The following is a 13,594-nucleotide window of genomic DNA, read 5'->3' on the forward strand; positions in this document are numbered from 1 at the left end:
GGATGAGAACTACTGATGCAATCTTTGCTTTGAGGATCTTGACAGAGAAGTACAGAGAAAGGTCAAATAGAGCTACACTGCGTCTTTATAGATCTAGAGAAAGCTTATGACAGGGTGCCCAGGGAAAAACTGTGGTATTGTATGAGGAAGTCTAGAGTGACAGAGAAGTATGTTAGAGCAGTTCAGGACATGTATGAGGCTGTAAGACAGTAGTGAGGTGTGCTGTAGGGGTGACAGAGGAGTTCAAGGTGTAGGTAGGATTACATCAGGGATCAGCTCTGAGCCCCTTCCTGTTTGCATTGTGATAGACAGGCTACAGATGAGGTTAGACAGGAATCACCATGGACTATGATGTTTGCAGACAAATCTTTTTTGTTTTTTTAGAAAAAATTTGATCATCTACTGTCTGCACCTGCTGCTATTGCTTTAAAAAAAAAGAAAGTTACGACCACCAGAGTGTGCTGTTCCTCAGACTCTCCCTGTCTCAGTGAAAATGAATAGAGATTGGACTTCTGGTGTCACAGGAATAAAAAGACTGACAGTATTGCATTACGGCCACAGACGACTGTAGAATGATCATTTGGGGTGCAAAGCGGAGCCATGACCATCTTTGCCTGCATGCTTTTGTTTTTTTACTGGACAATCTGAGTCCTTTGGGTAGTTCATAATTTCCCAGCAGCCCGTGTTTTTGAACTGTTTGTCGTTGTGTGCAGGCCGAGGCCAACCTTGGCATGGTGATGATCTTTTCCCTGGTGACGGCTGTTCAGGAGAGACTCAATGAAATTGTAGATTTGATGAAGAACAGGCGGGAAGAGGAGAAGCGGCAGAAAGAAAAGGAGGCAGAAGAAGCAGAGAAGGTAATGACAGGACTCATTCTTGTTACATTTACTATCACTTGTAGCACATGTCTTAAACCAAAGGTACATGATTCCAGGTGTAGACAACACATCCGTCTGGTCCACTGGATTATTCACATTCTTTACAGCCCGAGTTGTTTGACTGTTTTCCTCAGCGAGCTGTTGGATCTCAGACTAAAGAACCTTCATGCTACTTCATTATTTTTCTTTACCCTCTATTTGCTCATAATGTAAATGCACTGCACTTTGAATCTCACTGTACGTGTTGCAGGGACTATAAAGAGAAACTTAACTGTTTGTGCAGATAGTATATGACTCACATAAACTTCTGTTTGACAGGTAGCCTTCCATGGTACAATAGTCACTATTGAGAATTTCCTGGCATGGAAGGCTAGGTTTGATTTGGATATGGCAGAGCTTCGGAGAAAAAGACAGAAAGAAGAAGAGCAGAGTGGAAAACCCAAAGTCACAGGTAAATTCAATTTAATCACAGGTGAACCTGGTCTACTGACAGGTCACCTCACTGTCACAGAGAAGCTTCACTCTAATGAAATGACTCTAATTCAGGTCAATCTGACTATTCTGGGGGAACCTTACAGTTTAATGTAAACTTGTCTCTTTCTCAAGTAAACCTAAATTGGTTAAAGTAAACCTAACTGTCACAGGTGAAGTGGACTCTTAGTTAAATTCCCTGGTGAACCCAACTCCCGCCGGTTGGTCTGAGTCAGGTAAAGGATATTCTGCCACAAGTAAATCTGACTAACTTCTTAGGTTTTTCTATTATCAGACACGGTTGTGTTCGTTTGTTTGTTTGTTTTCACACATCTGACACCTGACGAAGACGGAAGACATCCGTCGAAACATGTAAGGGATGTGGGAAAAAAAAAAAAAAACCCAAGCGTGTCTGATAATAGAAGAACCTAAGAAGTTAGTTAATAATACAGACACTATGAACTTTATTGAACTAGCAAATCTGACTGTTTCAGGTAGGTTTATCCCTATATTATTTATAAATCACAGTTGAACAGCAGATGAAAAATATCCTTTTTTGTGAACTCTGGTGCATTTGCAGATCCTTTTTTATTGACCAGTGTTCTGGTCAAACTAATAAATAAACAGGCAAACCTCATTTACTCAACTGTAAAAATGTCTTGGTTTTGGAGTAATAGACACTTTGGAGGGAAGAAGTTTAAACTTCTTCCATCAGCCATATTATAATATTGCATTTCTTGCTAATAAGCATAATATAGAGCCACTTGGGAAGCATTGTTACTGCAGTGTGGTGCATTTCACAGAAACATGGCGTCAAGACAAAATCCTAAACTGCAGTGCGTCTGCCTGACACAGATTTAAAAAGTAGGGGGAAATGAAAAGGAGGTGGGATAGCAGCACTTGAAAACGGTCTATCTATTTCTATAATGGAGAACCCCGGGTTATTTCAGTTGGATAGCTGTTGCTTTGCTTGTTCTCCAGCTAACAGTCTCCGACTTGCTGCTCCTTATCTGGATCAGGTGTGTCCAGAAAATTCAGATTCTTGTAAACCTGTTTTACAGGAAATTCTAGAATGCTTACTGGGAAAATGGTCTCTTCAGTAAATGTTTGAATCGGACTGTTACAGGTAAATTTGAGACTCCGGTATATCTCACTCTTTCAGGTCAACTCAACTCTACTTTTTAAACTTAGCGTTTTAGGAACACCTTAACTTTCTCCCAGGTAAACTTGGCCCTTTGAAAAAAAAGCCAATGGTTTTGTCTTCTACCTGGAACAGGTAAATCTGACTGTAAAAAGTAAGTTAAACTTCCTTGCGGTTAATCCTGCCTTATTCAGGAAAGCTTGACTTTGTTTATGGGAAGCCGATTCTCCAGTAAACTCAGATGTCTTACAGGTTAGCCTAATTATTTTTTCAGATGAATCTGGCTTAAAAATGTGACCTTTGGCCCCACAGGTAAACAGCTGTTTGAGAGGGATCACAACCTGGACACATCTGACATTCAGTTCCTGGAAGATGGTAAATTTGTTAAACTCATATTTTCTGTAAATATTAAACCGTGAATGTAATTCTCTCTGTTACAGCTTTAAGTTTGCAGATCAGTCACAGAAGATATTTAAGATCCAACACAAACATGGATTTCTGTAGGGAGAGTGTTGACGAGTAGACTAGACCGTGAGAAAGAAACGTTTTTTCTAAATTGTTCCAGTTTTTAAAAGCACACATGGTCTGTGCAAATATTGTTACTCTGTTGTTGAAAGGACTAAAACCATTCAGCAGTAGAACTGGATCTTGACTTGAGACTTGACCCAGGACTTGAGGACAAAGACTTGAGACTTATTTGTGACTTTCAAAACAATGACTTGGTCCCACCTCTGCGTATCTGCTGACTTGAACTAGTGCCTTACCAGTCTGCAGCGAGTTCTCTATAGACGGGCACAGACTTTGTTTGTTTGTTTGAGGTGTTTGCTGTTATTTCAGGATTCAGAAGGCTGTGGAGCCTGAAGGTCCACTGGAGTTCCAATGGTCCTGCTGGCTGTTGACTTCTCTGTTCTAACAGCAGCTTGTATTCTTGTTTTGTAGCTGGGAACAGCGTTGAGGTGGACGAGTCGCTGTTCCAGGAAATAGAGGACCTGGACTTGGAAGAAGATGATCCCGACTTTGCTCCTTTAGAGATTGGCAGTGATGATGACTGACTCCAGGACCTCAGTGGACTGTCGGAACCAGTTCTGCTACTGAGCACGGTTTTCTCTACTCATTTCTAAAGACTTCTGTCGTCAGCCTTGAATTAATTTCTGTTCCCAGAACATTAAAGTTTGCAGTGAAATCCTGTCTGAAAAGTGCTGCTTCTTGAAATGCAGGTTTGTCCAGGAGGGAGGCAGCGCCTTGAACAGTGTGATGTCGTTTCTATACTTTGAAGGGCTGAAATATGGGAGATTATTGACTGCAGATACATCTGTATTATTGAATTCAATCTGGTTTGGGGATGATGGTCTGCGTGGGGGTATACAAACAGGTAATAAAAGTGAAGACAATGATTGAAGCGATGATGCAGCACGCACATCAGTGGAGCTAACGGCACCAAAACCATGAAAAAGGATCCATGTGGTCTTCAGGTGGACCGGGAACAATAAGGGGGAGCTGAAGACCTGTCCAGGAAAACTGCCACTTTGACTCACATGGAGTCAGCAGTTTGAATGTTTTGAAGACTTGCTTAGGAAACACCCAAAGATACTGGAAAACAGGAACTATGGAGTTTTAGAGTCAAAATCAAATCATCTTGAATTTTTCTGGGAACTTAAAAAGTAATCTACTTTTCTAATTACTTTTATCTAGTTTTTTTCTTTTACATAGTTGTATTAATCAAAGACTTAACATCTAAATCCAGATTATTTGATATAGCAATAAATAATAATAATATAAAGTTACAGAAATGTATTGATTATCAGAAAACCTTGATTCCAGAACTCAGTAAACCAGCTGTAACAGTAACAGAGCTCACTGAAAGCCTTTTCAGATGGCAGAAAGGCTTCATGAGTATTTTCTGCATCCTTCAACTTCCTGCCAAACCAGCCTCTCCTAAAATATTCTGTTTTATGTTAGAAACCAGGTCCTTTCAAGCTGAAAAGAACTAGGTCCACAGCAATGACCCTGCCGCCATGTCTCCTGATGACATCATCCAGTTGTAGTATGTACAAGTAAACAAGGTTGAAAATAAAACCTTGTGGTCCACCACATGACTTAAACATACTTGAGACAGTGCCATAGACTAACCCCATCATGCAGTCTGGATGAAAGTATGGGATGATGAACTGTCCAAGGTCAAATTAAACAAGGACAGAAGCTTTTTGATGGTCCACATTGAGCCTGAGGCCTTTGTACTATAAAGTGATTTAAAACTGGACTGATACTGTTCAAATATTATATTTGCCTCAATGGTTAAAAAAAAAAGATGCTTTCTTTGTTTTACTTAAAAATGACAGATTGAGTATTGGACTGGACTTAATTAACCCTTGTGCTATCCTAGGCACTTTAACATTGGGAGTTGGGTCATCTACTAGACCCACTAGACAGTGCTCTGAACCTTTTTTCTTCAATGATTTGTGATCTTCACTGGTGTCCATGGATTACATGAAATCTTTCCACCTTTGTCATGGTAGGGAGAACACGTCAATGTAAGGGTGGGGTCATCTAAGATAGCACAACACACACAACACAATCTGTGTTGCTCCTGTCCAGAGTTAAAGCTGTCTTCAAGGATGCTGGAAAAAAACAGCCATCTGAAGAGGGCAGTGTTTAATTTTCAGGATCTCACAAAAATGGAATGAGGTTAAGAGAAGTGTTCAATAAATTCAGTTTACTTTCTTAAGAATTGCAGCGCTGACAGTGCAAACTTCACGAGAGATCTGTCAGACTTTTTACTTTTTAAAAAAGATTTGAAAAGTGTCACACCCTCTACTTAGAAGTGTCCATCTTTTTGTTTCATGAGGATGTCTGGGTTGTACCAGATGAGTCTTGTGGACTGTAATCTGATGGCGAGAAGATAGTTGTGAAAATTCTGTAATTCTAAGCCTCCACAGTTTTTTTCCGATTTTAAAGTTTTCAAATTCATTCTTGCTAGTTTATTGTTCCAGAAGAAACTGGAGTAATTGTTTAAAACTGAGTAATGTTTAAAACAATTTTAAAGCTGGTTATGGGGGACCATAGAGACTTTATTGCAGTCACTTTGCCCAAGCCCAGTTTTCCCAGTTTGTTAGATCGGCGGTCCCCAAACCTTTTCTTGCGAGGGCCACGTAACTTATTTCTTGTCTCATGTGGGGCTGAGGTCAGTTTGTAACAGAAAGAGTGTAACTGTTACATTTACGGTTTTCCAGAAAACCAAAGCTATTCAAATACTAATAACCCTCTCTGCAATCTTCAGGATAAAATAATAGCTGTCATCCGTCATCCTCTCCCCTCTGAGACTTTGGAAGGCCATCATCTTCTCCCACCTCTCATATTTTGTGCTAAACTTCACCATTAAAAATGAGCAGCTGCGCCCAGTCCTGCACATCTGTGCTCTCATCCAATACTAATGAAATAAATTATTTTGTCTTCTGCTGCAGCTGGACATATTTATGCATGACCCCTAACTCTTTCAATGCATCTGGTGATTGTACTCGCCGACAGACTGACCACAGCTTTCTTCTCGAGACACACCTCCTCCTCCATAACATTTATTGACAAATTCTCCATCAGTAAAACGTTTCCCCGCTGAACAACCCGAACTGCTGACTGGTTTAGCCGAGCTTTGTGTAGTTTACAAAAGTGAACTAATAGTCCACATGTTAGCTTGGAGTATTTGTCTCCTCAGATTTGCCTGCAAGCTATCATACTTGTGTCAGTGCAGATTGTTTTCTTTGAATACCACCTTCTGTGAGATGAGACAAACAACCTTGTCTTTCTATTGAACAAAAAAGACCTGTATTCTGGATACCTGTTTGGCTTATCTAACCTTTTTGCCAGTACAGCATTCCCTCATTTATCACAGGCATTACGTTCTGAAAAAAAAAACGTTTTAGGTAAAAGCCGCAAAGTAGAATGACTCCTCAATACACACTTTCTACACTTTTCTCAGAAAGACATGAACATGTTTACACTTTTCTCTTGTTTAAATTCTCACCCTAACCTTAATCATTCAACAGGAACAGCCATGTACTTGTCATGGGAACAATCACTTGATGAAGCAAATGCTGCAGGGGCTGTTTTACCTGGTTTAAAAAAAGTCTGTGACTCAGAACTTTTGCATACTCATTTCAAGGCGCTCTCTGTCATGGTTTTAAGCATATTTACTGTTGATGAAGTTTACATAAAGTTACCGGCCTCTTCCTGCTGTCCGTCTTAGTGGGGCTGATCGATGGGCTAGTTGTAGGTTGTTCTGGCTCGCTTCTGGGGGTTTGGGCAGGAGGGGCTCAGGACCGTTGCGTGCCTCTCGCCTGTGTATGCTTCAAGTGGTTGAGTCGTGGGTCTGAGCCTGGGACACCTGGGGGGAGGTCCCTCCATGGGTGAGCCCTGTGCGCTCTCTGCTCCCTTTGCGCCTCGGCTGGGGGCGTGACCTCCCACACCGTTCCCTCGGTGGGGTCTGGTATGAAGTATTCAGTGTGATCAAGTACACATCAGGAAACACATAGTCATTCAATTGACATGCTCATTCCTTCTGGTTAAACACGGGCATGGTAGATGTTTTATTTGTCTATTTGTTAGACGTGTAGTCCCATGTGTTCATGTCTGTGTGCACGAGGAGGTGTCAGTCGGAGTATTGTGTGGCAGGTAGCATACATAGATACTGTCAATTTGTATAGATATGATTAAGACGTGATGGTGTGTGTCCGTTTCTGTATGAGCATTAATGCATGTAATGAAGTTACACATGACACTGTATGTGTTTAAAACGGAGAGGGACATTCTTGATTATGAGGATCTCAACACTGGATAAGGCTGTTTACCAGGACTACATCACATCAAGACAGATCCAGATGTTAGTCCAGTCGTTCACGCACCCAGGAAAGTGCCTGTTGTTCTGAAAGACAAAATTGAAACAGAGCTGAAAAGAATGGAAAGCGTAGGAGTGATAACCAAACAAACAGAACCCATGGAGTGTGTGAATAGTATGGTGACTGTAACAAAACCTAACGAAGTTTGTATTCCCATTGGCCCACAAGACCTGAATGCTGCCATTCAGAGAGAGCATTATCCACTGCAAAAAATTGAGGAAATGGTAGCGGAGATGCCAAATGCCAGATATTTTTCAGTTTTGGATGCAAAACATGGATTTTGGGGAAATCCAGCTGGTTGGGACTCCCATTTGGTATTTCCTCAGCACCAGAAGTGTTCCAGAGATGCATAGTCAGAAGGGCTAGAGGGTCTGATCAACGTAATAGCTGACATCCTAGTTTGGGGAAAGAACATTGAGCACCACGACTGTAAACGTGTAGACTGGTTTTGAAACATCAATCTAAAACTGAATAAAAGTAAGTGTAAGATAAGGATGACGTTTTGAAATCACTTACACTGGACATGTGCTCAGTGAGCAGGGACTCAAGCATACCCAGAAAAGGTCGGAGCTATTCAAAACATGCCTGCACCAGAGGATAGAGCCGTGTTTAGTAAGGACAGCCGGTAGCATATGGCTCCAGGGCACTAACTGTCTGTCAAAAACATTATCTCCAAATTGAGAAAGAATTCCTTGGTATAATTTTTGGGTACGAGAAGTTCCATCAATATCGATATTAAAGACATGTCCATGTAGTAAGCGATCATGAGCCACTGAAGATATTCAAAGAAGATTTTGAAGATATTCAAAAGAGATATTCAAAAGGAAGATTTGTTTCACTTGAGTGGATTATTTTTCAAAGGTTCCAGAGATTGTCAAACTAAGTGAAATCACAGGCAAACACATCATTATGGCACTCAAGACTATTTTGAAAGACTTGGGATACAGATGAGTTATTCTCAGACAATGGTAAACAGCTGATGAGCCAGGAGATGGAGGTTTCAGCACTGCATGGGCTTTCAAACACACCACCTCCAGTCCCACTTTGCTACAGTCAAATGGACAGGCTGAGAGGTGGGGTTGGCCTTTCACCACCACAATTGCACAATTGCCTTTGGAGACGGCTTATGGTGGAGAAATGGACATTCAATTCCCTAGCAACAGCACTGGTGGACATTCCTGCTATCAGCATGCCAGTTGCACGCTCCCTCAAAACTTGCGACATCTGTGGCATTGTGCTGTGTGATACAACTGAAGATTTCAGAGTGGCCTTTTCTTGTGGCCAGTCTAAGGCACACCTGTGCAATAATCATGCTGTCTAATCAGCATCTTGATATGTCACACCTGCGAGGTGGGATGGATGGTCTTGGCAAAGGAGAAGTGCTCACTATCACAGATTTAGACAGATTTGTGAACAATATTTCAGAGAACTGGTTATTTTGTGTATGTGGAAAATGTTTCACATCTTTGAGTTCATACCATAAAAAATGGGAGCAATAACTAAAGTGTTGCGTTTATATTTTTGGTCAGTGTATTTATTTACACACAACTTAAATGAATGACTTCAACTGGTAACTAGTAATTGAGTTAACTTTTAGTCAACCTAATTTCTTATGTCTTTCCTACTTAACAATTGTTTAAAAAAACTCAAATTTACATATTTTTCTAACTAAATGTCATATTATTCCAATTCAATTCCATCTTAATTTATTGTTTTTCTTGAACTCTCATATGTCAAATTCTAAGCCTGTAGATATTCTCATTTTTACAACATTTAAAACAATGATGTGGATTTCCAATATGAAGCCTTCGTTTCTTTATCATGACTCTAATTTTAAATTCAGCTCTTGCCACATTATTCTGCACAAGGGGTTTGGTGATCATCCTCTCCTTCCCTCTCACTCATGGTGCAGAAAGAATTAAACATAACAGGGCAATATTACTAAACAATACACAGTAAAACAGCTAAACAACAAAACACATTTGGACAAAAACCCACACTTAAACTCCAATGCATCCAGACAGGCAAAGGGAATGGTATCCCACAATTCCTTGCACTGTCAATACAAACAAAGTTTAATAATAATAATAATGGATTCGATTTTTCTGCGCTTTTCCAGACGCTCAAAGCGCTTACATTGTGTCCATTATTCATTCACTCCTCATTCATACTTGGTGATGGTAAGCTACTGTTGTAGCCACAGCTGCCCCGGGGCAGACTGACAGAGGCGTGGCTGCCATTTCGCGCCTAAGGCCCCTCTGACCATCACTGGGATCATCCATGCACATTCACACGCCAGTGGAGGCCACACTGGAGGCAAGGAGGGTGAAGTGTCTTGACATTTGGCTGGTGGGAGCGGGGAATCGAACCGCCGACCCTTCGATAATTGGACGACCCGCTCAACCACCTGAGCCACTGTTACACCTACTTAATTGAATTTATTTGAATTAAAGTTAAAAAACTGTCTGATAACTACGTGTTATTTTTAAGTTGACTGAACTAAAAAAATTATTTATCTTAACTGAAGCAAATAATTAAGTTAGATCAAAGTAAAAAGGTTTATATTTTCCAACATCCATATGTGGTCTTATCACCCTCTCACGGTGGAAAAAGTATTATCTGAGCTTGTATATTCACTAAATATTTTTCAAATGGGCACGCCATGCTCCGTAACCTCTCTGAAACCAACTTATCTTCAACTAAACCTGGTCTAGAACAGGTTATGATGAGAGCATGAGTTGCTATGGCAACTTGACATACCCTGGAACATACCGCTGTTTTTGGTACTGAAAGCTGAGGTTATCTGCTTCCTTACCATCAAACTTATCGAGCTACCTCACATAACCTGCTTTCTGGAATACAGGTGTAAAGTAATCCTGTTTACTGTCATCAGATTGCAAAGATTGAAACTATTTTCACGCTGCTTTCAGGAAGTCACCACATGTAAAAAAGGTGAAAATGAAACTGATCTCATATTTCTGTGTCTGCTCTATCACTGTACAGACATGGAAACGATTCAGCCAATTCTTAAATTTGCCAGCAAACAAACCAACTTTGGATATGGATTGCTTGCTCTGATAACGGCGTGTGGAGAGCAGATCTTCTCATCGGTAGCCTTCAAATGTCCCTGCAATGAGCTGAATTTTATCTACGGCTTAGTCTTTCTGTTGGTGCCAGCCCTGGCATTGCTGCTGCTTGGCGTCATGCTCAGCAATAACACTTGGAAACTGACAACAGGGTTTTGCCATCGCAACCCAAAGCTATGTAAGTGGAGGAATCTGAAGAGCATGGGAGTGACTGTCATCAAAATCAGTGTTTATGCACTGGTGGCGCCGTCTACTTGGATTGCTGTGGCTCTGCTGCGTGGCAGCTATTATGAGTGTGCCATGACGGGGGCCAACTCCACCAGGTACAGAAAGAATGTTTGCAGGGGGGTGAACTCTGAAGCCGAATGCCTTACAAAGCTGCAAATGTTTCCTTGTAAAAGTGCTGGAAATGAAAGCGAGGAAGTTCTGCTAACACTCAGAGCTCATTCTCAGGTAAGATACTCGCCCAAAATATTCAAAGAAACATGAATTATTACTGCTTATAGTATCAGTTTAAGGGACGTCAGCATCTTTGGTTTCTTTGCCCGTCATGTGAACTGTTGACTGATGTTCCCACACGGCGTTGACAGCACCACAGCCACTGTGAGACGTGCGGATTGACAAATTGCGGTTGATGTTGAGAAGAACATGAAAGAACATTGTGCTTTCTTGGGAAGCATGTTGTCAACAGTCTTTCTATGTTTTGTAGCAGTGTTGAGTAATGCTTGTTTGTGACTACAGATTCTGGGCTGGCTGGTCATCGCCTCCATCATGATGTCCAGCCTGTTGGGGATTTGTGTGACTCGCTGCTTCTCCCCCATCAGCTACCTGCAGCTAAAGTTTTGGAACGATTATGTTGAGGAGGAGGAACACCTCATGGATGACTACTCAAGTAAACATGCCAAAGAGCTTGCAGAAAGGAACCTGAAGATCTTCTTTAAGATCCAAGACCCCGCCGAGACCCCGACCCCGCCCTCGACGAGACGCCCGCCGGCAAACATTGTCACCCCCAGCACAGAGGATTGGAAGAAGATTACCTTGCTCAATAAGTCCAGCCCCAAAGACCAGATCTACAGCACTCTGCATCGATATGTGGAAAAAACGCGGGAGGAGAAAGGGTCCGATAAGACGCCTTTATTGAGGTCAAATGAGTCTGCTGAAAAACCTCCAGGTGTGGATGGAGGAACAGTGTCTACATGAGGATGAACCGGCTGAACCCAAGGACGTGACTTCAGGTAAATTGCTTTGGAGACAGAAAACGAGCTGAGAACCCCGTTCTCTCCTTTGTATTATTGTAGTTTTTATTTTTGATTGTTTCTTACTGGACTTTCTTTATGTTCTGTTGTTCCTATTTTTATATTAATGCAAAAATGTCAACAATCTCAGCTCCTCATTAGACGACAAAGATTGGCTGAATTGTGCTACTGTGAATGTCACAAGGGACATTTGATCCTGCACTTGAAGTGCCCCATGCTAAGAAGACATGTCATCATTGACTCTTGGTGTACCAACATACATAAGAAGAATTATGTTTTTGTTGCAGGTCCGGTGCTCTTGGGATCTTCAAGAATGATGTCCACGGGTTCGGTCAAGTTAGGCTTTAAAGTCTGAATAGTAGTGGAAAAAAACTATCGTCTTTGATTTGTGGTTGCTATGGCCTTTTCTGTCCATTGTTTTTATCTGCCTGTATCATTTGCTAAAGGGATGTACTAAGCCAGTGGTTCTCAATGCCTGGTCTGCAGAACAGTACTGGTCCATGGCTACCTTGGTACCAGGCTGCGGGGATAAAATATATAACAGAAACTTTTTCAATAATAACTGGTTCAGAGGGGTTTTATTTTGTAAACTTACCAGATTCTCACAAGACATTCACCTCAGTCACATGTCTTCAATACATCAATATTTCTCAAAGAGGCTGCTCCAAGCTAGCAAAGGTAAGAAAAAAAACAAAGCTCTTTAAATAATTTCTGTGTGGAGAAAAGAGTTAGATTGGAAGAAAAGAAACCCCCAGATTTCAGAGAAAAAGAAATCTGCATTTAACCCTTCAGCGCAGTGTCTTGTGGGGTCAAGATGACCCAACTCCCAATGTTAAGGTGCCTAGATTGGGCACAAGGGTTAACAGACAAGAGCAGAAGTCTTTCCTTGAAATAAGGATTTACTGGAACAGCTGTTCCCACGTCCAGAGTCTGCTCTGCATAATATATGGCAACAGACTCTTCTATTATGAGGATGCTGCTATTAAAGTCACTTTTGCAGTAGATTCAAGTTTATTACATACACTGGAACTAGAAAGTACCAGTTATTGTGACAGTTTGATCTTTTTATTTGGTTGTATTTAGAAAGTTGAAACCCACTGCAGATAGTTTTTACACAGGATGAAGATTAATCCTTTAAGGAATGAACACAGATCAGAAAGAACTTTTACAAATCAGACACTTGGCTATATTGAATCCTCACTTTCTGTAAATTATTCATGATTATTCATGATTATTCTGTAAATTATTCACCAGAGGGAAAACCATTTTGTTAAGGAAAAATATATTTTCTGGGAACATTTAGACGCCAGCATCAGCCATGAAAATCTTGTCTGACATGGAATCAGTCTGTAACTTCAAAACAATTGGAGACCACTGATCTAAGAAACCCCAGAATGCTGTTTCCATATGTAATGCTGTTGTAACACATTTATAGTTTTGCCAATAAAAGCCATATTCAGAAGGCTGCATAGTGGTCTAGTGGTCAGCACTCTCTCTGATTCACTTCTTTCCTGTGTGGCCTTTGCGTGCTATGGAATTTCTCCAGGTTCACACCAGCTTCCTCCCACAGTCCAAAAACATGCTTCCCAGGTTGACTGAATACTTTAAGTCATCCTCCTGCCATCAACTGACAGTGGTTGGGATAGGCTCCAGTATCCTTAACACCCCAAAATGGGATTAGATTTGGAAGGTGGATGAAAAATATTCAACCTGGAGGTTTTAGATTATTTCAGTATTTGTGAAAATGTGAAAAAGGAGGATTTATTTCACATTTTACGCACTGAGTCCACCTTAGAGCAGGTCCTATTCAAAAACCGCTGGACCTGGACTTTCTATGATTTTCACAAATCTGTTACCTTGACACAGTAACAGA

General features: G+C 41.1%; 2 protein-coding genes across 3 annotated transcripts in view; both read left to right on the forward strand.

The window, feature by feature from the left end:
• The window catches only part of rwdd1 (RWD domain containing 1), a 15,981-nt gene extending 12,308 nt beyond the window's left edge, over window positions 1-3,673 (forward strand). For both annotated transcript variants that reach the window (XM_023964155.2, XM_004085115.5), the window contains exons 4-7: window positions 714-857; window positions 1,197-1,329; window positions 2,803-2,865; window positions 3,430-3,673. In XM_023964155.2, the coding sequence (XP_023819923.1) occupies window positions 714-857; window positions 1,197-1,329; window positions 2,803-2,865; window positions 3,430-3,542 (453 nt within the window). In that variant the 3' untranslated portion in view covers window positions 3,543-3,673. The remainder of the gene's footprint in view (window positions 1-713; window positions 858-1,196; window positions 1,330-2,802; window positions 2,866-3,429) is intronic.
• Window positions 3,674-10,123: 6,450 nt separating this feature from the next.
• On the forward strand, window positions 10,124-13,207 carry LOC101159410 (calcium homeostasis modulator protein 6). The gene is made up of 3 exons (XM_004085116.5): window positions 10,124-10,918; window positions 11,207-11,700; window positions 12,009-13,207. The coding sequence occupies exons 1-2, from the start codon at window positions 10,385-10,387 to the stop codon at window positions 11,663-11,665; spliced, it is 993 nt and encodes a 330-aa protein (XP_004085164.1). The 5' UTR covers window positions 10,124-10,384; the 3' UTR covers window positions 11,666-11,700; window positions 12,009-13,207.
• The last annotated feature ends 387 nt before the right edge of the window (window positions 13,208-13,594 follow it).

This window comes from Oryzias latipes, chromosome 16 (assembly GCF_053564925.1).
Source record: "Oryzias latipes strain Hd-rR chromosome 16, Olatipes_Hd-rR_3.1".
NCBI classification, from domain to species: domain Eukaryota; kingdom Metazoa; phylum Chordata; class Actinopteri; order Beloniformes; family Adrianichthyidae; genus Oryzias; species Oryzias latipes.